General features: G+C 39.2%; 1 protein-coding gene across 2 annotated transcripts in view; it reads left to right on the top strand.

Moving 5' to 3' along the window:
- The window catches only part of LOC5574573 (corticotropin-releasing factor-binding protein), an 87,418-nt gene that overhangs the window by 41,824 nt on the left and 22,166 nt on the right, over positions 1-23,428 (top strand). For both annotated transcript variants that reach the window (XM_021843839.1, XM_021843846.1), the window contains exon 3: positions 14,789-14,855. In XM_021843839.1, the coding sequence (XP_021699531.1) occupies positions 14,789-14,855 (67 nt within the window). The remainder of the gene's footprint in view (positions 1-14,788; positions 14,856-23,428) is intronic.

The following is a 23,428-nucleotide window of genomic DNA, read 5'->3' as shown; positions in this document are numbered from 1 at the left end:
TCAAAAAAGTAGCAAATGTATTGTCGAACACTGTAAGTGGCATGTTGATCGGATTTGAGTTAGGTGCACAAATAATGCTCTGTTTCAAGTTTTCCAATAGTTTTTCAAGGTGGTTTTCCAGCCCATCCATTAATTTTCATGAACTCTGTTATATTTATTAATATAGTTCTTAGTTCTTAAAAAAAAACTTGGTATTGTCTGTCACTTATATTCCGTCGCTTCTAAACCTCTCAGTAATCATGAGATTCACAGAAATATTCAATACGTTTTCATAGAAATAACGATTTTTGAAATCCCATTGAAGACTGTTAAAATTAATCTTCACAAGTCTTGCGGCCCGCGATTTATTTTGAAAGTGTTGAGATGGCGCGTATGATCGGTTTGGCTGAGGACCACTGCTGTATGATAACACAATCAATCATTGCACCTTAACGATATGATTAGTTACATCAAATATTATATATAAATGATTCGATATGCTTTGCAGGAAAATAATAACCCTTTCATCAGTAAATCCCATTCAAGGGTCATTTCATTCTGGGATTATTATTTCAAAAATCATTTGTCCCGGTTAGCAATTTCCAAAAGTTACAATAACTGTGTTGAAATTGCGCAAGAGAAAATTTATTGGAGAATCTTCAAGTCTCTAGCAAATAAAATTCAAAGAGTAAAGTCTGTTCTTCTTAGCATCTGGCCGCATCTTTTTAATTAGTTTAGCACCTCTAGTCGTCATAGTGAGAAACTTTTCACAACCTTCTGCTCTGGAAGAATTGTTTATAAAGTGGTACAAATTTCGAAAAGATTTATACATATATGCACAAATTATCGAAGTTGAAACGCGTAAGACGTGAGATAATTTTCCATAAATACGTTGAAAATTCAATAGAATCTTCAAATTCCGTGTCAATAATTTTATCGTGTAGATCGTAAGGTGAATGTACCTGGTTAGTTCAAATAAGTTTTTGCAGATAAATATACTAGCAAGCTAATGGCTTCGTGCACCCCAAGCAGGACGGTTCTTATTTGCGACGCCGGAGATGTTTTTTCTCATGTTTTCGTGCGTCTTGCTGGGCAGTGCCTCGTGAAACCCAAGCAAGCTTGGCTGTGTGCTTCAAGCTCGTAGGTGACGGAATTGAAGAAATTTGTAGCTCCCCTGTCAACAATGGATCATCAATTGGTGAGCTCGTTTCATGCTTCTATTTCCAAAGAGTGAAATAAATTTACACATATCTTTATCTTGAAAACGGTATGAATGTTGCATTTGTGTATTTTTTCAAAAATACAATGATTGGTTCGACACTCAGTGTCGGCGTACTATAATTCATAGCTTTTCTAATACATATTGAATGACACATACTTTTACTTCTGTTTGTAATTACATAAAAACTTTGAATAGTTCGACATAATAAGTGTCAATATATTTTTCATAGACAGAAGATTACTTCCGTGCATGTTTCATGAATCGAATCACTTACCAAGCGCAACAAACTCTTTGAATTGCTTGTCACTAGAGGTCATCATTTTCTACAGAATAATAGAATAGGAGAAGACTATGTAAATAGATAAGTTTTTAAATTAAGGTTACATCAATCGCATCACTTACCAAAGTGAATCCAGATTGTTAATGTCTAAAAATGTAGAATCTGGGTTAAAAAAGAAAAATCCTGTGGGTAGTTTACGGATCATTGGACTCTACTGTCCTTCAAAGTTTCATGCAAAAACAGTGCGGAGGTTGATTATAATTATCGTTTTACCGTAAAATTCGTGAATTCTTGAAAAATTCGTCTCATGACCCTCCCCTTTCCCCCTTACGGAGAAATTTACTACGCCCTTGCTATACATACTTCGATAATTATGGGTCACCCTACTCAACACAACAGCAACAGCCGGTTAGGCGATATTTCATCAAGAATTTCACCTTATCCCACTAACCCAACATCCTTTCCTTGACAAATTTGGAGATGCAGAGGTATGTTCGGTCTTGTCTAACTAGCATTCTTTCTCTTCCCAGATGACTGCAGTTGGAGTGGCCGGTGCCGTTATTGTCTTTTAAACTTTGAACTCTCGATTTGTACACGTAAGCACAATCGGGCCAAGACGACACAAACGCACTGTTGTCACTTCGATAATTGAACCTTTATCTCACTTTCTTCATGGGTTTATCATATTTTTTGTGATTAGTTTCCAGATCAAAGTACGATTTTTTGGACTCATCATTGGGTCTGTGATATTACCAAACTGAATAAACAAAACAAGTGATACGGAAAATGCTTCCAAGTGGAAATTCTTCCTGCGTTTCTGTATTTGTAACAAGAAGACATAAAAACGACATAACATTCGATGCAGATAATCTCCACCACCGCTAAAATAATCAACATGTTTGGCTTGATGATGCCGAGGGTGAACACGATTACTCCCCAACCTAATCCAGGTGGTAAATCTCTGGAACGAGAGCAATATATCATTCTCTTATGTTGGCGTTGAATGTACGTAACATGGTAAATTTATTGCCACTTCTTAGCTGCTCAATTACCCACACATTCCGTGGTACAACACCGTGTAGCGTAAAATCGAAGCGAATGGGAATGGGTGAGCTCTTGATAGCATGATAACAATGTGGCTTACACTTTATTGGTTTATTTAACGTCAATGCGTACCTAATATTTCTATGCTTTCGTTTTAGTATCAATAAATAAATAGTGAAATGAAAGATGCCACGGACGATGGAACCGATTTCTTTTGGCTTCTTAAGCTCATCAAAAATAGATGTCGCGAAGAAAATTAATTAACAGTTTTGTGCTCCCGCAGGAAGAGAATCAGACTCGAGTTTGAATATATTAATATATGAGCATGAATTGGATGGAGCAGATAAGTTCCCATAACTGTTGTTAAAGTTCAAAAGCGCGCGTAATTAAAAATTAACTTTTGTAACGGTATTCCCCCAGAGCTAAAAGCTTTCGACGGAAGGACTAATACATTTTTCTGGCGTGGCATAGCTGAAAGGACAGGTGTCTGTCTTGGCGGTTAGTAGGTATCTGATCAAGGTACCGCGGGGCAAGTGGGAACGAAAAAAACGATAGTTCAAACAAATTGTTCAATAAAATTTTCAAATGTCAATATTTTTCAAATCCAACAACACAATCACGTTTTGGCAACATATTTGCTGGTGTGTGCATGAAACTAATCGAATAATTTCGAAATTGTGAAAACCTTAGAAGAAAGTTTTAGAATGAGCCAATGGACGCAGTTACCTCGCTAAGCGGGGCAAGTGGGACACATCCAGTTTAATGCGTCAATCCACATCAGTAAGTCAACCATTACAATAATAGGATTGATAAGTTATAGATTTTTAATTTTAAGTACATATTCGATGTACATAAGGGATCATCCATAAAATACGTTACGTTTTTAGGAAGAAACACTTTATTTAATAGTATGTCACCTCACATTTAACATTAACTGAAAATTCCTCAATAAAAGCGTAAAGAGAAATAAAACATGTTCAAAATATATCTTTTCTAAGTTGTTAATTAAAATGTAGCACATAAACAATCAATAATTGACGAAATTATAAATATGATTTGTTATTATTTATATGCATGGCAGAAAACCACCTTATGGGATGGAATTGTTTTCCATCACTACTTGATTTGGTAGAAATAACAAATAAGGTTCAAATATCATAAAAAAGTAATCTTTCTCATGATGCATTTTAAATTTCAGCTGTGTGTTTGTTCAATTTTGAAGTCGTATTTCAAAAATAAAAAAAATAATTCAAAAATAAAGAATAACAACACTTTTCTTCTCCCTCTTATGCAATTACGTAATTTGAGGTTGATATTTTTTGATAAAAATCAATTGTTTGAATGTTTTAGTGCTACTCTCTAGCAAAATGTTTGAAACGTGTACGAAAAGTTTTGATTCTGGTTTTTGTTTTGATAGGTCCCACTTACCCCAGGTACAAACATATTTTGGGGTAAGATAGATCATCGAAAATTTCATATGAAATGAAAATAAAATACTGGTTCATCGTTAGCAGCTTGTAATAATACTAAAAATTATAGCTTACTGATGGAAATTCGATTTAAAACACATTTATTTTTTTGCGAGTCAATGCAAGACGTGAAACGTGTCACAATTTATCATGCAAGTTGAAAATGGCGCTGAACTGACAACTGTAACATGAACCACATGGTAATAAAAATAACAATATGTTTAGTACAAAATACATTCCTTGTCATTGTATCTTCAACATTCTAAAATAATACCCCCATGAAAAACTTTTCCTAGTTGAGCTATGACGAAACGCCCCACTAACACCGGATTCTCACTTGCCCCGGGGTACCTTACTGATTTCTTTGATAAGGATTATGACATCTTTGTACGGGTTGGGATCTTTTAAATTTGTTTTGTTTTGTAGCTTTTCGCTTGAATACAATTATGGTAATGGCTAGAGGGTTTTTCTTGTGTAATAGATGCAATTGCTTTTTTGTGCTTTTCTTGGTTTGTGTGATTAGGTAGATGGTAGAAGACCATTATTCAAATTATAAATAAACCTTTCCTTATCACTAACAGTAATAAAATTTGAAAAAAAAAAATGTGTGGAGAGCGTTATATACACTGCAGTAGCTTTTCTTCCAGAAGCTGGACAGCTTCTCCTCCTGAAACTGGAAAGCTTCTCTACCAGTAGCTGGACAGCTTCTTTTCCAGAAGCTGAAAAGCTTTTCTGTCAGAAGCTGGACAGCTTCTCACCCATAAGCTGTACAAGCATATCTTGAAGAAGCTGGAAAGTTTCTCTTGAAGAAGCCGGAATGCTTCTCTTCCAGAAGCTGAAAAGCTTCTCCTCCAGAAGCTGAAAAGCTTCCTTCCAAAAGCTGAAAGGCTTCTGTTCCAGATGTTAAAAAGCTTCTCTTTCAGATGTTGAAAAGCTTCTTTTACAGAAGCAGAAAAGCTTCTCTTCCAGAAGCAGGAAAGCTTCTCTTCCAGAAGCAGGAAGGCTTCTCTTCCAGAAGCAGGAATGCTTCTCTTCCAGAAGCTGGACAGCTTCTCTTCCAGAAGCTGGAAAGCTTCTCCTCCAAAAACTAAAAAGCTTCTCCTCCTGAAACTGGAAAGCTTCTCTTTCAGAAGGGAAAGCTTCTCCTCCTGAAAGTGGACAGCTTCTCTTCCAGAAGTTTGACAGCTTTTCTTCCAAAAGCTGAAAAGTTTTTCTTCCAGAAGCTGGAAAGCTTCTGCTCCAGAAGCTGGAAAGTTTTTCTTTCGGAATCTTGAAAGCTTATTTTCCAGAAGCTAGAAAGTTTTCTTTTGAAGTAGCCGGAATGCTTCTCTTCAAGAAGCTGGAAAGCTTCTTTTCCAGAAGCTGAAAAGCTTATCTTCCAAAAGTTGAAAAGCTTCTCTTCCAGATGTTTAAAAGCTTCTCTTCCAGATGTTGAAAAGGTTCTCTTCCAGAAGCTGGGAAGCTTTTCTTCAAGAAGCAGGAAAGCTTTTTCTTCCAGAAGCTGAAAAGCTTCTCTTCTAGAAGCTGGACAGCTTCTCTTCCAGAAGTTGGACAGCTTCTCTCCCAAAAGCTGAAAAGCTTTTCTTTCGGAAGGGACAGCTTTTCCTACAGAAGCTTTTCCTACGGAAGCTTAAAAGCTTTTCTTCAAGAAGCGCGAAAGCTTCTTTTCCAGAAGCTGGAATGTTTTTCTTCCAGTAGCAGGAAAGCTTTTCTTTCAGAAGCAGGCAAGCTTGTTTTCCACAAACTGGAAAACTTCTCCTCGCTTCTCTTCCAAAAGCTGAAAATCTGCTCTTCCAGGAAAGCTTCTCTTTCAGAATATGGAAAGTTTTTCCTCCAGAAGCAGGAAAGCCTTTCTTCCAGAAGCTGGAAAGCTTCTCTTCCAGAAGTTGAAAAGTTTCTCTACCAGAAACTGAAAAGTTTCTCTTCCAGAATCTGGAAAGCTTCTCTGTCAAAATCTCTGCTTCTCTGTAAGGAGCTCTACTTATCTTTCGTAAGCGTGAAAGCGTCTCTTCCAGAAGCTGGAAATCATTTCTTCCAGAAGCTGGAAAGTGTCTCTTCCAGAAGCTGGAAAGCTTCTCTTCCAGAAGTTGAAAAGTTTCTATTCCAGAAGCTGGCAAGCAACTATTCCAGAAGCAGGAAAGCTTCTCTTTCAGAAGCTGAAAAGCTTCTCCTCCAGAAGCTGAAAAGCTTCTGTTCTCCATGCTAGATATCTTGTCTTCCAGAACCTGGAATGCTTTTCTTCCAGAAGCTGGAAAGCTTCTCTTCAAGAAGCTTGAAAGCATGTCTTCCAGAAGCCGGAAAGTTTCTCTTCCAGAAGCTGGACAGCTTCTCTTCCGGAAGATGAAAAGCTTCTGCTCCAGAAGCTGGAAAGCTTCTGCTCCAGAAACTGAAAAGCTTCTGCTCCAGAAGCTGGATAGCTTCTGCTCCAGAAGCTGTAAACTTCTGCTCAAGAAGCTGGAAAGCTTTTGCTCCAGAAGCTGGACACTTCTGCTCAAGAAGCTAGGAAGCTTTTGCTCCAGAAGCTGGAAAGCATCTGCTCAAGAAGCTGGAAATCTTTGCTTTCAGATACATAAAAGTCACTCTTTTGGAAGCTGGAAAGCTTCTCTTCCAGAAGCTGAAAAGATTCTCTTCCAGAATCTGGAAAGCTTTTTTGCCTGAATCTCTGCTTCTTCTCCAGAAGCTGGTAAGCTTTTTTTCCAGAAGCTGGAAAGCTTCTTTTCCAGAAGCTGGAAAGCTTTTTTTTTCAGAAGCTGGCAAGCTTCTCATCCAAAAGCTGGCGAACTTCTCTTTCAGAAGTTCAAAAGTTTCTATTCCAGAAGCTGGCAAGCAACTATTCCAGAAACAGGAAAGCTTTTCTTTCAGAAGATAGAAAGCTTCTTTCCCAGAAGCTGAAAAGCTTCTGTTCTCCAAGCTAGATATCTTGTCTTTCAGGAGCTGGAAAGCTTCTCTTCCGGAAGCTAGAAAGCTTGTCTTCTAGAAGCTGAAAAGTTTCTCTTCCAGAAGCTGGAAAGCTTTTTTTCTAGTAGCTGGAAAGCTTCAGATCCAGAAGCAAAATAGCTTCTGCTACAGAGCCTGGAACTCTTCTGCTCCAGAAGCTGGAAAGCTTCTGCTCCAGATGCTGGAAAGCTTCATTTCCAGAAGTGCGAAGACTTCTCTTCTAAAATTTGGACTGCTTCTGTTCCAGAAGCTAGAATTCTTCTTTTCCAGAAGCTGGCAAGCTTTTTTTTCCAGAAGCTAGAAAGTTTCTTACCCTGATGCTGAAAATCTTCTCTTCTTGTAGCAGAATAACTGTCTTACAGGAGCTGGAAAGCCTTTCTTCCAGAAGCTGGAAAGCTTCTCTACTGGATGCTTTGAAGTTTCTCTTTCAGAAGTTGAAAAGTTTATATTCCAAAAGTTGGAAAGTTTTTCTTCCAGAAGCCGAAAACTTTCTTTCCAAAAACTGGAAAGCTGGAAACTTTTCTTTCCAGAAACTGAAAACTTCTCTTCCAGTACACGAAAAAGTTCTTTTCCAGAAGCTAGAAAGCTTCTTTTCCAGAAGTTGAAAAGTTTCTGTTCCATAAGCTAGATAGCTTGTCTTCCAGAAGCTGGAATGCTTTTCTTACAGAAGCTGGAAAGCTTTCATTTTGGAGCTGAAAAGCTTCTCTTTTGGAAGCTTGAAAGCATCTCTTCCAGAAGCTGGAAGGTTCTCTTCCGGAAGCTAGGAACCTTCTTTTTCAGAAGCTGGGAAGTTTCTCCTCCAGTTTCTCCTCTTGAAACTGGAAAGCTTCTCTTCCAGAAGCTGGACAGCTTTTCTTCCAGAAGTTGGACAGCTTCTCTTCCAAAAGCTGAAAAGCTTTTCTTTCAGAAGGGACAGCTTTTCCTTCAGAAGCTGGAAAGCTTCTCTTCCGGAAGCTTAAAAGCTTTTCTTCAAGAAGCGCGAAAGCTTCTCTTCCAGAAGCTGGAATGTTTTTCTTCCAGAAGCAGGAAAGCTTTTCTTCCAGAAGCAGGCAAGCTTGTTTTCCACAAACTGGAAAACTTCTCCTCGCTTCTCTTCCAAAAGCTGAAAATCTGCTCTTCCAGGAAAGCTTCTCTTTCAGAATCTGGAAAGTTTTTCCTCCAGAAGCAGCAAAGCCTTTCTTCCGGAAGCTGGAAAGCTTCTCTTCCAGAAGTTGAAAAGTTTCTCTACCAGAAACTGATAAGTTTCTCTTCCAGAATCTGGGAAGCTTCTCTGTCAGAATCTCTGCTTCTCAGTAAGGAGCTCTGCTTCTCTTTCGTAAGCGTGAAAGCTTCTCTTCCAGAAGCTGGAAATCAATTCTTCCAGGAGCTGGAAAGTGTCTCTTCCAGAAGCTGGCAAGCTTCTCTTCCACAAGTTGAAAAGTTTCTATTCCAGAAGCTGGCAAGCAACTATTCCAGAAGCAGGAAAGCTTCTCTTTCAGAAGCTAGAAAACTTCTTTCCCAGAAGCTGAAAAGCTTCTGTTCTCCATGCTAGATATCTTGTCTTCCAGAACCTGGAATGCTTTTCTTCCAGAAGCTGGAAAGCTTCTCTTCAAGAAGCTTGAAAGCATGTCTTCCAGAAGCTGGAAAGTTTCTCTTCCAGAAGCTGGACAGCTTCTCTTCCAGAAGATGAAAAGCTTCTGCTCCAGATGCTGGAAAGCTTCATTTCCAGAAGTGTGAAGACTTCTCTTCTAAAATTTGGACTGCTTCTTTTCCAGAAGCTAGAATTCTTCTTTTCCAGAAGCTGGCAAGCTTCTTTTCCAGAAGCTGGAAAACTTTTCATCCAGAAGTAAGCAAGCTTTTCTTTCAGTAGCTGGAAAGCTTCTCTTCCAGAAGCTAGAAAGTTTCTTACCCAGATGCTGAAAAGCTTCTCTTCTTGTAGCAGAATAACTGTCTTACAGGAGCTGGAAAGCCTTTCTTCCAGAAGTTTCTCTTCCAGAAGTTGAAAAGTTTATATTCCAAAATTTGGAAAGTTTTTCTTCCAGAAGCTGAAAACTTTCTTGCCAAAAACTGGAAAGCTGGAAACTTTTCTTCCAAAAACTGGAAACTTCTCTCCCAGTACATGAAAAAGTTCTTTTCCAGAAGCTAGAAAGCTTCTTTTCCAGAAGTTGAAAAGCTTCTGTTCCATAAGCTAGATAGCTTGTCATCCAGAAGCTGGAATGCTTTTTTTACAGAAGCTGGTAAGCTTTCATTTTGGAGCTTAAAAGCTTCTCTTTTGGAAGCTTGAAAGCATCTCTTCCAGAAGCTGGAAGGTTCTCTTCCGGAAGCTAGGAACCTTCTTTTTCAGAAGCTGGTAAATTTTCTTTTCCAGAAGCTGGGAAGTTTTTCTCCAGAAACAACTATCTAGGCTGATTGGGAAAAGATTCCAGCATAAATAATTATGCCTTTACGTGCTTAGAAGCTTAGAAACTTTGTTAAATTTTCTCTTTAAACCCCAATGAAAATTATATCATTACGCGTCTATAGTATTTCTAATTTGTCTCCAGAAATGAAACGAGGTTAAACAGCGCCGTCTTTGAAACAACTATACAAATAATTGGCTTCACTTCTTCGAAGCAACCGGAGCGTTAACTCAATTATTCCATATTTGCATCATATTGGCTCCCTGTGGCAGGAGCGCGGAAGGCATCTAAAATTCTTGTTACCCAGCAGCCACAAGATCACTTGGAGCGTTTTTCTCCTGTAGCTTCGTTTGTTCCCTTGCTGCATGCAACAGAACGTGTGGTGGTTGGGAGTCGCAAATAATGAAGTTCTCTCCTTGGGTTGGAACGAACCTCTTGCTTCCTTCCAAGAGTGCTCGGAAAAGAAAATACGATGGCAGCAAAAAAGCACGCTGACTTCGTTTCATACCTCCCTTGCATGCACTGGCGTAGGAACAGGGGGCCTGAAAGAGTTCTGCAGCATTTTTCCAGGTACTCTGTTAAAAACTCTACAAAAAAGTTATGCAAGAATGCTACATGCTAGAAGATAGTTTTGGTACAAAAACTGAAATGTCCCACAATACGGGTACCTCCGGTGGTCATTCCTGGGCTGTTTCGGTGGTCAGAAAAAAGTAAAGTGGTCATGAACTAGGAGAATAAAAGTTACTTTGATATGAATTTTGAAATGGGTCGAAAAAGACTCAAAGTCTTTACTATGGTTGAAAAATGTTAAATATATAAATTGATTCAAGAAAAAAAAAGACTTTACATCCGGGGAATACATAAAAAATACAAAGGGCAAAAATCTTCAAAAACTACGAGATTCTCAAAATACATGGTTATTACGACGAATTTGCATATAATATTTATGACATCACAATACACTGAGTCCCCTCCAGTAAGAAATCTAGTTACGCCAATTGCTGGCACGTACCACTTGTTTTAAACTTATTAATATTTTTGCCCTTCTATGAGAAAATTTTCCCCGGAACTCAAACGTGCTGCTCGTTGTTGCGGTGGAGAATAATCCCTCGATGAGAGAGCAATTCCGTAATCAATCAAAAACCTCAAGTGTGGGAGTTGAAAAGTACCAAGATTTCCGCAAATGAATAGCACATCCCTGCTTCCCTGCTATTGCGGTATGATCTGTGCGGCAGCTCAATTGTCACGTATCAGGAAAGGGTTTTTTGCGTTTTTGATGAGGGCCATCGTCAGCCGGGATGACGACGATGCTTACATTCAGGCAGTTCCGTATCTGTTAAGGGCTGAAGGGATAGATGCAATATACGAACGCATGCGATTAATGCTAAGTACTTACAGCCTTGGTTGCTAGCGGATTTGCTTCATCTGATTAGACTCGTTGTTGGTTATGGCGAACGATTTTAGATTCTTTTTTTAAGGTTTATTAATTTAGACTGGAGAAAAAGAAAGGATTTACCATTAGGAAAATATCTGCAATCTTCTGGTTCAGTTTGGCCGGAGACATAAGTCATGTAAATTCCGCTCTTTAGATATACAGATATTATGGAATTTGCTTAACGAGTGCTCTCCGGAAAATACGCTAATATCAGGCATTAGCACGCCGGCTGCGGTGCCACGTTCCCTTTTCATTTGAGAAATTTCGTCATCGTCAAGCCTATTCTATCATCTGACCTGATGGGAGAAGTTCCTTTGAAGAGGGAGAATCGCCATAGCTCCTCATCATATCGGGTTAAAATAGCAGAATGTCTTGAAGATTCAGAATTATGGTATAATTTTCAGAATATGGAGGTTACATAACAACTAAATTTTAATTACAGACAAAACTATATTATTCAAATTTCGCATCTTTTTCATTCTGGCGTTACGTCCTAATTGGAATCGAGCATTCGTCTCTGGTTAATGTTCTTAGGAACACTTCTACAGTTATAAACTGAGTGCTTTCTTTGCAAATTGACCATTATGGTACACTCCCGTGCAAAAGTTTGGGTTCACAACCACACACCACCCCCCCCCCCCCCCCCCAAAAAAAAAACATACAAAAGTGTTCTGTCCATATCTCTGTGATTACACGTACAATTGAAACTCTTTAAGTCGCATTCGAAAGGCAAAGAGTTATTCTCACTTCGTATGTATTTTTACAAAAACATTTTTTAATTTTGTGTAGGGGGAGATCCCCCAGTGGCGGACAGCACCCAATACCGGACAAAGTCGAAACATTGAGAAATCACGGCCCAATCAAGATAGTGTATTAGTAGAAAAGAAAGCTATTATGTAGACTGATGTTTGCGTTGAATAACACATCCTTTAAATATGCTTGCCTTTTTAAAAAAGTAGAAAAGTTTGAAAATCTTTAAAAAATTGACGTATTCTCTTAATTTTGAGCCTATTTAGTAATTATTTTGAATATGAAAAAAATACTTTGGATCACGCAAGCATGATCGAACATAATCCTAATTTGATAGTATGAATGTATTTTTTACAATAATTAAACTAAATATAGACAAATTACCATTTTCGTTACGCACCTCCAGTCCCTCAGTTTCGGACAGCTTGATTTGTTATATGATATCTTTGTAATTATTGCGTCAGTGTCTCAAAATACTTTCATTTTTCATGGGTTCCGTCGATCATGGTATCAAACATGCAATTAAATTAAGAAGACTGAACATTCAGAACAACATCGTAAAATGTGCTATTTTTCATCATATATGGAAGAGGTATTTGATAGGCATCTTGCAAACTAAGAAAAACGCAAATTATTCTTGTAAATGTTGCAAATGCATTGAATTGGTAATTATAAACTATTCCTATAGTGTACACATTCAATGGAGTTTAAATTTGCAGAATTTGAGGCATTCCCAGATTGTGAGTTATATTTTCAAATTTATTTTTGTAGACTATAAAAATGATAATATTTATCATAAATGGGTAACACGGGCCCATAAAATCAATATTTTTCGAATTATAAATTTAGTGGCTTAAGTGTCCGGTACTGGGGGATCTCCCCCTACTAAATATTTACTTAAAGTTGTAAAATTTTTCAAAAAACACACTGAAAAATCATATCCAATTTTCTCAGTATTGGATCGACCAAAATTTTAAATCAAAGTGTCGTTAGAATCGTAATCTTATATTCTTTGAAGAGACCCCACGAAATTTTGCGGAAAAATCTGAAAAGTATTCGAAATCAATGAAACAGTCAGTCAAGTCATCGTGCAAAAGTTTGGGTTACTGGTAGAGGAAAAGACGATGAATTTCTTGCAAAGGCTTCCAAGTTAATTAAAAACAAGTGAAAACAATTTATTTTATATTTCTATATAAATACACGTGTTACTTTTGGTTTGATGTGCTTAAGTAGCCATGACCTTTGTGAGTTGAACATGTATGAATATTCAATAAATAGGGGATTTATCTCAGATAGTCTATTAGTAAAATCTATTTGAAAAGATGTAGAAAAATATCATCTTCTCCAAATTTTGCTCACAGATACCTGAAAGACTGCAAAATCATTTGGTGGAAAGATATATTTTTTTGAGGTGCTCATAGTTGAGATACAAGGCATACAAAATAGCTAATTTTTAGATGAAAAACTCAAATAACTATAAGAAATACAACTTTGGTATTTTCAGCAAAGTTGTAGCAAATGATAGTTATAAAAACATTTTAGAACATAGTAGGCCAATAAAACACTTAAGAGCAAAAAACGTTTTTTTATTAAAAATACTTAATTATCTCGGCTTCTAAGCAAAACCGAGAAAAAGTTTGTTCGGCAAAGTTGTTTCTATGATCATTTGCTACAACTTTGCTGAACATACCAACTTACGTTGGTTCATTAAAATAAAAAAGTTGTCGTATACGTCATTCTTGCGATCACCGTGATTTTTTTTTTGATATGTACATTTTGTAGTACTGAAAATTCGGAACATATTCTCAGAAGAAACTATGGCTCTTAAATCAATAAATCTTGACGAAAACTTCATGTCCGCCTAAATTAGCCTCCTAGACCAGTGTGGATTGTTCGTTTTGCTTGATAAACTTCTTAACTATAACCCATAAACCTATTTATTACTACTATCCTTGTTTGTAAAAGGATGGTTCGTTGAGCATATGTATGTTTGGCGTATGGACGTTTGGTTTCTGGATGTTTCACAAACACAAAAAGGCTTCTTTCCTTGAAATGGTTTTCTTTCGAATTGTATTATTTAGCAGATATCCTACTTTGCCTAACGTCCTTGTGCCAATTTTTCAATTGACCTAACGTACATATGTCAAACATGGTACCATCATGCCTGTAATTTAGCAAATTTATTACAATTTATTAATATAACCGATTGTAGACCGATGCAGCTGCCATCAATTTAAAATGGAGATTTTTTTTTCTCCGATAATATAATTTTGGAATGTATATCCAATATTGGACGTAGGACAGTATAATTATGTGCTATAAAATATATGTTATTGAAGTTTCATATCACTATTTTTTTATGTAAATGAAAGAAGCAACTCATTTATGGTCCTATACTACGCAAAACTCCACGCTATTCCTCCCCACAAATTGCATCACAAAACAAACATTTATTCAATCAATATTTCATCAAGCATCCATCCTCATTTTCCGCTACCGATCTCGGGAAACGGCTAACCATATTGGCGGCGACACTCAGGCAAATGCGAGACTTCCGTTTGCCGTTCGAATGGTATATCGCATTCCAGAAGGAAGCATTCCCATAAATCACAAGTTTGTTCCCACGCCTAAGCCTGGTTGGTTACCAGTTTGTTGGTGGAAGTCGTTTGCTAGAACGCTTCTACTGCATATGCATACGTTTCTAGTTCCTGTGTAGCCATATTGGGTGGTGGATCTAGGATGATGATTTCCATAGTGGTGATTGTTTAGGCATGATGATGTCATTTGGTTTGAATTTGCTTTCTAGCTGCTATGTACTAGTGGGAAAGTAGCTGATCACAATGATCAAAAGCTGTTCAACCGGATAGGTGATTTTTTGCATAGTTTCAAAACAAAACAATTTCCAAGCTAATCGGTACAAGGATGTAACATAAAAGCCACTCGGAAATTAATGAATCATGAAATCCTCTTGTTATGTGTGTGGTGACAACTTAATTAATCGTGTTGCGGTTGCACAGATGAAATACCTTTTCCTTTGATAACAATCACACGCAAACCCACTCGCCATTGGTGGTGGATCAAGATGGTTGGCGAACGGTAGAGTAATCCATTCCATTCATTAGCCAATGACTTGGCTCCGGGACAGATTTATTGAGTGTCAACTTTCGCATCCCACATCCCGTCTCGTTGTGTTGTGTAACCCAATGTGTCACATCTGCTCTGTTTGCCTTATTGCAGCTGATCAATGTTTCATGCTTTATCCGGTTTTCCCTTTCTGTGTTCTTCCTCTTGTAGGCATGGCAAGCCGTACGGAATCCGTTTGAGTTCAGCAAACCACCGGAGAAGTTTCACCAAGTGGCAGGTGAGTTATGATGAATATTGTGTGGAAGCTGTTGTTTATTGTTTTTCTCTTGATTGAAGACCCTTTGCAGTGTTACAGAATGGGATGAAAGTGGGAGTTTCATATGTATGAAGACCCGTTGCTAAAAGCATTTTGTGGCCTTTTCTAGAAACTTGTTAGATTTTTTCTTGTTTTAGTTTTGCAAGTGCTCAAATTAATCCCGCCATAACCTTAAATTATGAAATATTTATAATTTAATAGTTTTAACAATAAGTTGAAGTTCATTTCTCCAAATCCCAATCCCAATCCCAATCCCAATCCCAATCCCAATCCCAATCCGAAACTCCAAATATAAACATAAAACCGAAACTCCAAATTAGAATTCCAAATTGAAATTCCAAATCGAATCACCCAATTATAAACTCCAAATCGAAACTGCAAATCGAAATTCCAAATCAAAACAACAAATAGAAACTTCAAATCGAAATTCCAATCGAAACTCCAAATCGAAATTCCAAATTTGAATTTCAAATCGAAACTCCAAATCGAAACTTCAAATTGTAACTCCAAATCTTTACTCCAAATCTTTACTCCAAATCTTTACTCCAAATCGAAACTCCAAATCGAAACTCCAAAACAAAATTCCAGATCGAAACTCCAAATTGAAACTCCAAATCGGAACTTCAAATCGGAACTTCAAATCAAAACTCCAAATTGAAACTTCAAATCGAAGCTCCAAATCGAAACTCCAAATTGAAACTGCAATCGAAACTCTCAATCAAAATTCCAAATTGAAACTCCAAATCTAAACACAAAATCTAAACTGCAAATCGAAACTCCAAATCAAAACTCCAAATCAATGCTCTTAGTCGAAACTCCCAATCGAAGCTCCAAATCGAAACTTCAAATCGAAACTCTAAATCGAAACCCCAAATTGAAACTCTAAATCGAAACTTCAAGTCGAAAATTCAAATCGAAACTCCAAATTGAAACTCCAAATTCAAACTCCTAATCGAAACTCAAAATCGGAACTCCTAATCTAAACTTCACATCGAAACTCCAAATCGAAACACCAAATCAAAACTTCAAATCGAAACTCCAAATTGAAACTCCATATCGGAACTCCAAATTGAACCTCCAAATCGAAATCGAAATCCGTTGTCGATAGAAATGAAGTGAAGATCTCTGGAGACACCTCTGTAAAGTCCTCTGTAGATATTTTTGTGGAGACCTCCATTTGAGAAAACTGTTCTAGAGGCTTTTGTGGAGGTAGATAAATATTGTCATTAAGACATATGTGAAGACCTCTGTGGAGTCCTTTGTGAACACTTCTGCGGAAACTTTAGTAGAGCGTGCTGTGGAGAACTCTGAAAAAATCTGTTAAGACTGGTTTGACTGGACATCTGTAGAGAATTTCATCTAGTTTTTTTTTGAATACCTTCTTCAAATAGTCTCAATGTTGATTTCTTTGGAAACCTCTGAGGAGACTACTGTGCTTTCTTTTGTATAGCGTTTAGCGAAAAATTCTGTGGATACTTTCGAGGAGAAATTAGGGAATGCTTTGAAGACTACCGTAGATAATACTATGAAGACTTCTATGGTAAATTTTATGGGAATTTTTTGCGGAAACCCGATTGAGATCCATGTAGAGACTTTTGTGGAGATTGTTTTGAAGACCTCTGTGGAGTTTTATATAGACTACTATGTGCATATCGCTCTGAAACCCTCTGTGAATAACTATTTAGAAACTTCTGCATAGACTTTTGTAAAAATGTATTTTTTTTTTAAATTTCCTCTGGAAGCATTTTAATTTTTTATTCCAATCGATAGCCCAATCGAAATCCCACTTGTGAGGACTATGGTTAAGGACCACTGTGGATACCTTTGTAGGGCCTTTCGTGGATATCTCTGGGAAACTCTGTGGAAACGTCTGCGGAGACCCAGGTGGTCTAAAATCACAAAATTTCATCTAATGCATGTTCTCCCTAGCCAGGTCTCATCGGTCTTATCTTTGAGCACGGGTCACGTCGTTATGAAGGTACAGTCCATTGACAAATTGATAGAGTAATAAGGACAAATGATCCTTAAGAAACTTTACAAAAAGAAACATTGAATACCATCTAAATATGGTTGTATTATCTTTAACAGAAGAAGTGTACAGCTGAAATCCCAATCGAAATGCATCTTCAAGAGAATTGATCTGAGACCTCTGTGAAGTAATTTGTAGAAACTTCAGTGAAGACCGTTGTGAAGAACACTGTGAAAACCAGAGACCTTTGTAAACACTTCTGTGGAAGTTCAGGTGGAGAATTCAGGGAAAAAATTGTTAAGACTGCTTTAATTAGACAATTGTAGAGAATTTCGTCGAAATTTTTGTGGTAACTTTAGTGGATACCTTCTTTATAGAGTTTCTAAGAATTTTTATTTATAGAGGCCCTTTGTGGATATCTATTTAGAAACTTCTGTGTAGACTTTTGTGGAGATCTCTGTAGAAATCTCTAAATAATCTCCTATGGACGCAATTTCAATCTTAATTTCAATCGATATCCTAATCGAAATCCCACATTTTTTAGATATTGTCGCAGACATTTTTGTGAATATCTCTATTATCACTTCTATGAAAACTTTTGTGGAGAACAAGGGTGTCAAGAGGCAATTCATTTCATCAAATGCTTATTCTCCCTAGCCAGGTCTTATCGATTTAAAGACCCTTTTGAAGACGTCTGTGAAGATTTTTATGGAGCCTCTGTAGAGATCTCTGCGGTGACTTAGGTGGAGACATCTTTTTTGTTTATTTAAAGTGGGCTGCTGCTGCTGTGCCTCGATCTCTCCCGGAACTACAAAAGGCAGCTTCATCGGGGGAGGGCTGTGCTCATGCTCCTCGTCAATCTCAGCCTCTAGCTGTTCTGCATGTACGCTGTTTGAGCTTAAGGTCGTCAAAAACGCTGCTTACTACGACATTTCTACGGTGTCTCTGCGACTACACATTTTGCCCAATTGGCGGTTTAAGACCTCGCCAGGGCTTTGGACAGCTTTCTGTGCGATGACGCATACTTCCCTGGGGCTAGCATCGCGTCAGAGCCCTGTTGAACTTCTACTGGACGCTCATGTGTACTTCGTTGCTCTACAATGACTCGTTCTCAGCTGCTGCTGTTCGAGCTCTCCTGGTTGACCAGTTGGATGCCGTGGTCGTTGTAGCGATTTTGGTTGGAGGATGACTTCCGGTTCACTGGCGCCAGGACGACCCAATACTGGTTTGTCACGATCGATGCTACTCGGCCTAGTCCCCGACGGTGGATCTAGCCTACTCCGGCTATGCGCTTCTTCATGCTTCGATACTGGCCGGTGGAGTACCGAAGTCGGTCCAGCGATTCCGGTTGGAGGGTGGCTTCCGGTTCACTGGCGCTCCGACGACTTAAGCCGGTGATACGCTACGTACTACACAGAGTAGTCTCCGGCGGTGGATCTATCCTACTCCGACGAAGATTTCCCCGGTGGCGGAAGATCTCCCGAACCGATGCTATCCGGGCAGATGCCGAGGTCGGTCCTGCGATTCCGGTGGTGGGAAACTTCCGGTTCACAGGCACCCCGACTACTTTTTGCCGGTGCTATTTCGCGAATTACTCAGCTGTAGACTCAGCCTACTCCGACTCGACGTTGGTCAGTTAAGTGCCAGGGTCAGTTCTGCAATTCTGGTTGGAGGATGACTTCCGGTTTGCAGGCGCCCCGATGACTTATTACCGATACTACGCTACGCCTGCTCCACTCAGTTTAGTCCCCGACGGAGGATCTAGCCTACTCCGATCGCGACCCGGAGCTCTGGTCTTCACGCCATCTCGATTCAGGTTCGACCGAACTACAATTTGCTTGAAGTTGGTTTGTTTATGCGTTGATCACCGACCCAGTTCCTAAAAACAAAAACGACAATAAACACAACGAACACGTGGAAATTTTGTCAGATATATTGAATCTAATCAAAGCAATCGTTTGTTCAGGAAATTGTCAAAACTCCTGGTCCGCACGAAAAGTATACCGAAGTCGTCGAAATTATCGAAGTATGTGTGTGGCGGAATCATGTATGATTTATGAAGTAAACAAACGTTTGTGTGGTTCGTTTGAGAGTAGCGTCCACCCGTACTCCGTCATCAAAGGAAAGTGATGTTATTTGAGAGAGCTTTGCGTTATGCTCAGAGAGATTCTCAGCAACGGCGCATGGGAGTTTTAGCACACAAAAAAGAATGGGTGCAACACAATTCATATTGCACTAGCACGTCTCTTTCAAATTGAGCGTGCTGTCTCAAGGCATCGCGTGCTGCACCGAAAAAGTTTTGAGTCGCACCCTATCCCTGCTCACCACGTTTTCTTCCAGCTCCTTCAGCTCTGGATACTCCCTCACTCTCCTGAGAATCGCCGCGTAGGTTGTCTTGTCACTTGCCTCAATGACAAGAGCATCGCCCTTGAACCTCTCACGAGGTGACCGTCGCTTTTCTTTCCTCTTCGGTTCCTTTCTTTTCCTATTCCTCTCCTTACGTGCTGTATTCGTTTTGGCCTTTAACGGTGCGCCATTCACTGCCGTTCTGCTCGCTGACGCACTCATTGGCGCTTATCTGTTTTTTGGGAGCTTCCTGTTCTCCTAGTGTATCCCTCGTTCATTTCTCCGAGCGGGTGGTCGGATTGCTCGTAGACGTCTCCTGTGCAACGGCTGTTCACGCTAAGCCTGCTCAACGCAGCGCATGTGTAAAAACTACACAGAATGAGGCAACCAATGCAGGACTCTCTGGCTGAGTGAAAATTCTGTGTAAGTCGCACTCATGCTGTGTGTAGCCGATGTGTTGGCCTTCGGCTGTGCGGGGATCGATGGAAATGGAACTGTCAATTTCTCCCGCGCGGCAGCAAACAGTTGGCCGTTGGTAAGATGGGGAGTTTTCTGTGATTTTTTCAGGAGAAAAGCCGGAAGATGGTCGCAAATGTGGAAGTTTTTTTCTCATTTGCTTCCGCTTCGGCTATTCGAATGAAAAAATCTCTGAAAACTTGAAAATTTGAATGTGTTTTTCAATGTTTTCAGAAGCAAAACAAAAATGGAAGCGAATTCCGCATTCCAAGCGTTCCTCCTCTGTGCGCATTTCACTCATTCGGTTTATTTACCACCGTTTGCACAAAACTGTGTACAGCCCCCTTTACATAGAATCTGTGCTGCATGAAGAGAGGCTGATTTTGTGTACTCGGCACTCATTTCTGAGCGTGACAAGTTTAGCGTGTTGCATTCACCAAAATCAATGCTTTTTCGACTTTTTCCGCTCTACTCCGCAATTCGTTCTGTCCGCGTTCTGCGGCTGTAACGGTGGACTTGATGCTCGTGACCAGCTGCTTGATCCTGAGGGGGACGTTGTTTTTCGTCTTGACGAACTCATAGAGTTCATTGACCTTCCTCTTTACTTTCGACAACTCTGACTTCTCATGCTGCCGGTTGTCTTGAAGAGTGTTACTCCCAGACTTAAGTGTGAACACTTGATTAAGCCTGCATCCTGCTGGTTTCCCGGTGGCTCACTCGGTGTGCTGCCTCTGCTAGTGGAGTTTCGCTTGGAAAGGGTAAGAATCCCAAGCTTCCACATGGCACCCTCTCACTCTAGCTGATGTCAGAAGGACAACGGTGCCCAGGTTGCACTACCAGCTAAGTACGCAACCCTTAGCTGGCGGTCTTTGTCATCGTTAGACCCATGGAAGCGTGAGCTGGGGCTTGTGAGGACCAGAGCTATGTTGGACGCTCCTTCCTGGTTGTCGACTCACCATTTTACAATTCTGTATAGACATCTGTAGAAACTCTTAGGAGACTGTTACGGTTGTGTTTAGAAATTTGTGGGAGCCACCGGGAAACCAGCAGGAATTGCTGTAGAGACATCTGTGAAGACCTATGTGGAGATTTCTATAAAGAACTTTGCGAACACCTCTTGAGAAGCCTTGTGGAGGTCTGTATTGAGACATTTTTGGAGAATTAAGTGAACATCTGTGAGGGCCTAGAACATCCAAACAACTTTGTTTAATATAGCGTTCACTTGTATGAAATCAAAAGTCAGCGCCGTTATAATAAAGCTTGAGGATTTATATTCCTAAGAGCCCTTGAAAGACTTTAGTCTCCTGTTGTTTTAAAACTTTTGGTTAATATAATTTGATATTTGGTAATTCATGTTAAATAATAATAATAATACCTTTGAATCTTAATTAGATCTCAAATTGTTATGCAATCCTAACTCGTTTTATTCAAATCAAAATTCTAGTAGTTAGCCTATGCTATTAACCATCACGTGAACCTGTAACGATTATTGTTCCGCTCGTTCAATGAGTCTCCTCGGTTGTCGTCGTCGAATCAAGCAAGCATGCAACCAAATCCTCTTGGGTCGTTATCGTTTAGCCCTAGTGATTATTAAACCGGCTGAAACGATAGAGAAGCCCCGGTTGATGTTGTTGATGATATGTAAACAGCACGATTATCACCTTACTCAGCCGTGTAATAAAGTGGTAAAATGCTTGGATAATCCGTCATTCTGACAAATGGCTTAGCCGGGTTAGATTCACGCTTGTTTGCCACTTCAGCGTCCATCATTCGGTGTACAAGTCTTTAAAGACTGGTAGCCTAGTATTATCGCTGCCTTTAATTCTGCAAACAATCCCCACTGGGAAGACTCACGTTTCGTCAAATGTCGTAAAAAGGTCTGTCAAGCCGCCAAACGGGCGAAGCGTCGTAATGTAGAGCAAATTATTGGCAAACCATAAACTATTGGACCCACTTTGGCGTTGTTTGCACTTCAACCCGTCAGGGGTCACGGTCTGTCCGAAACCGTTGTTAACGAAAAATAAACGAGTTTCAATCCTGCACCCACTATTTGAAATATATGGTATACTAGCTTGAACTCCGTGAAATTGAAAATGTTCTATCGAGGGAAATGAAAGTAATAAGAATTTGAAGATTCAGAAAGTAATAGTGATTTGAAGATCTACTTCCGACGACACGCAGGCTTCGTCCTTTGTCGGAAAGGAATTGTTGGAATTACTTTGCGAATTGTACCACGAGCGAGTTTGGCATTAAAGTCATCAATTACAAGAACAATTGTTTGAAGCAAATTAACTTGCTGCCCAGTGCATTGAAAAGGTAATTGGGCAGCCGTGAAAGTATATTTACCAAGCTGTGTTTCAACAGAAACACCCAAAGTATCAAAAATTTTGGTTCCAAATGACGAAAAAAGTTGATGTTTATACGCCCATGAATGATGATAGCAACTCCACCACATGCTCCATCCAGGCGACCATTTCGATAAGCAAAAAAGTTTGGAACGCTATTGGTTTTGAATCGAGGTTTCAACAAGTTTCAGTAATATCTGCTATATGTATGTTATCAGGTGTTAGAAAATATTCGTTTAAAACGGCCCTTAGCTTTCAAACCAGTATGACTATCGTTTCGCTACATAAAACTTCTTAGTTCTCAGATAAGGGACTAGGATGTATCTTGTGGTAGATGCAGAATAGTGTTGATCATCATGTTTTCATTAATCACGGCTTCGAACACACCGTGACGGTCCGTTTCGTTTCGGCTCGATGCTCGATGCTGGATCGATTCCTTCCCACATGAAGCCTTGTGGAGAAAACCGCAATGAATGGACACTTAATTGCAGTTCTGCGTTGGCATCTCTTGCCACATTTATATGGCCAATAAAGACCGATTCAGATGCCACCATATTCCGACTTACTTCCTGCGGCGTGGAAAAGCCCATAAGTTTTATTCTTTCTCCCCGCTTGATTGAATAGAAGCCACTAACAACTCAATTCAGGCTTCTGCCACAGAAATTCGATGACGTCCGAGAGCCATAGACGTTTAGTCTGTTTGTTGTACTATTTCGGAGAAGTATAACCAGTGCTCATTGAAAAAGAACAATCCTCGCCTTATTATTGGCTTTGAATATTAGATTTATGTTTATATGTCAATACATGTAATTATTTTGCTTTTACACCTGCTAGGGTATTCATGAAGTTAATTCTACGGCTCATATATTTGACTGATTTCCATCAATAAACAGTAATTACAAAAACACTATGGTTCGGTATTTGTCATTCGAAATGCATAGTATTTTAATACCTTTCCTGAGAATATGACATATTTTGATTGGAGGAAACCCAAACAATAATGATGTGAAAATTTGATCCCGTTTCTAAGTTTTTTTGCAGTAAAATAGAAGAACTTGCTTATTCTCGTCAGTCTAATCCGATGCCGCGCTTCTTTTGTTATTTTCCGTGTTTGTCTGTTTGCATTTATGCGTTGCTCAATCCTCCATCGATTGACACCGACAGCCTTGTCAAAATGCTTTTGGAAACGTTTTTACAACGCTGCGAACATCTCTTGTCAGTGTGACTATTGTCGGCAGCTTTCCCATTCAAGCTGCTGATGAATCTCTCCGGCAGCTCCAAATTAGTCGCATTTCGATGCGTGTTCATTGGAATTGATGACATCTCTGGCAATAGGGGAACTGGGGGTAATATGTCCATAGGGGGCAAAACGCGCCACCATCGATTTGGACGAACAATGTGTTTTAGAATGCTTTTTT

The sequence above is a fragment of the Aedes aegypti genome, chromosome 1 (assembly GCF_002204515.2).
Source record: "Aedes aegypti strain LVP_AGWG chromosome 1, AaegL5.0 Primary Assembly, whole genome shotgun sequence".
In the NCBI taxonomy this organism is placed as follows: Eukaryota; Metazoa; Arthropoda; class Insecta; order Diptera; family Culicidae; genus Aedes; species Aedes aegypti.
Note: the sequence above shows the minus strand (reverse complement) of the source record. Positions and strands in the feature narration are given on the sequence as shown.